The sequence below is a fragment of the Propithecus coquereli genome, unplaced genomic scaffold, assembly GCF_000956105.1.
Source record: "Propithecus coquereli isolate 6110/MARCELLA unplaced genomic scaffold, Pcoq_1.0 Scaffold165, whole genome shotgun sequence".
NCBI classification, from domain to species: Eukaryota; Metazoa; Chordata; class Mammalia; order Primates; family Indriidae; genus Propithecus; species Propithecus coquereli.
The window spans coordinates 3777264-3779893 of NW_012141080.1; the positions used below are offsets into that span (position 1 = coordinate 3777264).

Here is a 2630-nt window from a genome sequence, read left to right on the forward strand (position 1 = left end):
CATCATGCCACAAAATGGTTTGGAACATGTCCTCTGTGCATGAAAACAATGCTCTGCATTTCTGCTTTCAAGGCACAGAACGGGAAACTAATTTGGAAAGTGCTTAGGAAGATTTTGAATAAGAGATATGTTTAAGTCAGGTGGGTCCTTGGTTACTGGAGGAAAAAAAAGGAATTTCCCTTTTCCCAAAATAGACAACAAGCCCCTGCCCCCAACAACAAAAACAATAAAAAAAAAAAAAACCTAAGGAATGAATGGAAGCTTGGAAGCCCTGTAGCTAGCAGGGGTCAAGGAGTGCTAGTCTAATTAGGCTCACATTTGGGGGAAAAGAAATCCAATATGACAATAATTTTCAACTGTTTTCTTCTATGTATGAACCATCTATGGCTCTTTCATTGCTTGGCTAGCTCTCGTTCTTATATTCTTTATGCCCTGCCATTTTCTCCTGACTCCCTCCTTTACCTAGAAATGCTACATAATCGATATACATGTTTAAAAAATAATTGAGGAAAAACCAAAGATTTTTCCCTTCTCTTAATCTTGAAAGCCTGAGCCAGACATGCAACATTTCTCTTAAAAATCTCTGAAATGTTGCTTTACATATTGTTGTTTTATATATCATTTTATATATTGACTTGCCAGGTATATGACTCTTGATTAAATGCAGGTTTTTTCTTACAGGAAAACCCACCTCCTCCTTCTAACAGAACTAAAACTTAACAGTGAAAACCATGCCCGACACACACTGCAGAGAGTTTCTTACCTCCTCATCCAAAATCATCTGAAACTCTGCTTGCCCTGTGGGAGCCTTATCCAGGCAGCCTTCCATGCAATCAGCCAGCAGAGCGCCCCCAGACACCTGTACTAGCTTGTTTCCAAGGGGAGAATGAGCTGGCTGATGGTTAATTTAATCCCTGGTAGGAAGAGGGGCAGTTGAGTTCCCTGTAAAGAGTGATCTGATCACTTCAGGAGCTGTCTAACGATGGGGTACTTACAGGTGGTGTCTGGGACAGAAGGGACCTCTAGTCATTTGATCCTGATGGAACATGAGGGCTGGTTTTAGAAACTGCGAGCCTCTCTGGTTGGACAAAAAGTGAATCCCTTTCTCCAGGACTACACTATGCCCCAGCCCTCAATATGCCCCCTGGCAACAGAAGACAACAACCCTGCAAAACTAAAAAAATTACAGAATCCCAAGGAATCCAGACGGGACAGCAAGGTTTCGCTAGACCCCTTGGGTCAGGAATCAGCTGATCTCCTACAGCTGGTGGGAAACGCTACTGAAAACAAGGATTTCGCTTCTGGGAAGTTAATAAATTACCAAAGTGAAGTCTGTAGCCGGGGAATGTCAGATGAGATAAAATTCTCGGAGACCTCAAGGTACCTGCTTTCCTCTGTCTAAAAGCAGTCTTTGCGCATCCATGACACAGGGAAAAGGAAGAGGAGAGAATAAAAGAAAGGAAGAAAAGGAACAGAAGTGGAGAGGAGAGTGAGGGAAAGCGGAGGGAGGAACGGGGCTCACGTGCTGTCGCCCCTCACTAAGAACTAGTTTCCGTGGGCTTTCCTGGGAGAGGAAGGAGCCTTTCGATTAACCCCCTAGTCAGAGTCCACTTCCCTTCCAATTTCTCACCGCGGTTTTTCTCTGAAGCCACCTGTGAGGGAGGTAAAGTATTTTCTCCTGTGAGTTGCAGCCTGAGGCACCGATTCTTCTGATAAGCTCCGAGTCCTTGCCACATCCCCCCTCTCGGAACAGGAACCATTTCCAACACAGCGCACACCTGCCAGGTTACGGGGTGCGCTTTTCTATCTTTCTCCCTTTGGGGCAAGAAAGGGACAAAGTGCCTGGAAAGGCCCTTTTTGGGGGTGCGGGACAAATACGAACCATCATTTAATCCGCTGGCGCCGCTGCTGCTGTCACTGGCTAAGGCCGCGGCGACCGACGCACAGCAGAGGCAGCACAGCTGGAGCACCTGCAAGAGAAAAGGTGACATCGCGTGTGAGGGGCGCTGCGGGGCTGGCGTGGGGCGCCCCCTGCCACCCGCACTCGGCGCACCCCTCGGTGGCACCTGCCTTGGCCACGCGCCCCAGTCCCGCCGGGCCCCACGGCGGGCCCGAACCCGCGGCCGGGAGGGCGCACGCGAGCAGGAGGGCGCACTCCATGGTCAGGTGCGGGCGCGGCGGCTGCGGGGGGCCGGACGCGGCGCGCGGAGCGCTCGGGCTGCGCACATTCTCCCCGCGGCCCCGGAGCGCGGCGCCCCAGGTGCGGCGCCAGGTGGGAGCCGCCGCCGTTCACATCGCAGGGGGCGCGCGCTGGGGCCTCCCCTCCTCCGGCCGCCCGCGCGCCCTCCCTTCTGCCGGCGCGGGCGTGCGGAGCTGCAGCCTGCGGCACTCCGGGGAGGGCGCAGGGGGCTCCCCGGGCCGGGGCTGGAGCGCAAACGGCCTGGGGACTCTGTCCGTGCCTGCCCGCCTGCCCGCCAGTCTGTGCGTCTGTCTGTGTCGGTGCGAGCGTCTGAGGCTCCCGGGGCAGGCAGCGCCAGCTGGCTCCCCAGCGCGCCCGAGACGAGCGCCCGCCTCTCCTCCGCGCGGTGATTGGCGACCAGCGGCTCCCCGGCTCGTCCGAGCCCCCGGGC

The 2630-nt window shown here is 54.2% G+C and overlaps 1 protein-coding gene across 1 annotated transcript in view; it reads right to left on the minus strand.

Moving 5' to 3' along the window:
- ADAMTS18 (ADAM metallopeptidase with thrombospondin type 1 motif, 18) overlaps positions 1-1991 on the minus strand; it is a 125338-nt gene extending 123347 nt beyond the window's left edge. Inside the window, exon 1 of the mRNA XM_012641519.1 lies at positions 1883-1991. Coding sequence (XP_012496973.1) covers positions 1883-1991 — 109 coding nt within the window. The remainder of the gene's footprint in view (positions 1-1882) is intronic.
- Between the last annotated feature and the right edge of the window lie 639 nt (positions 1992-2630).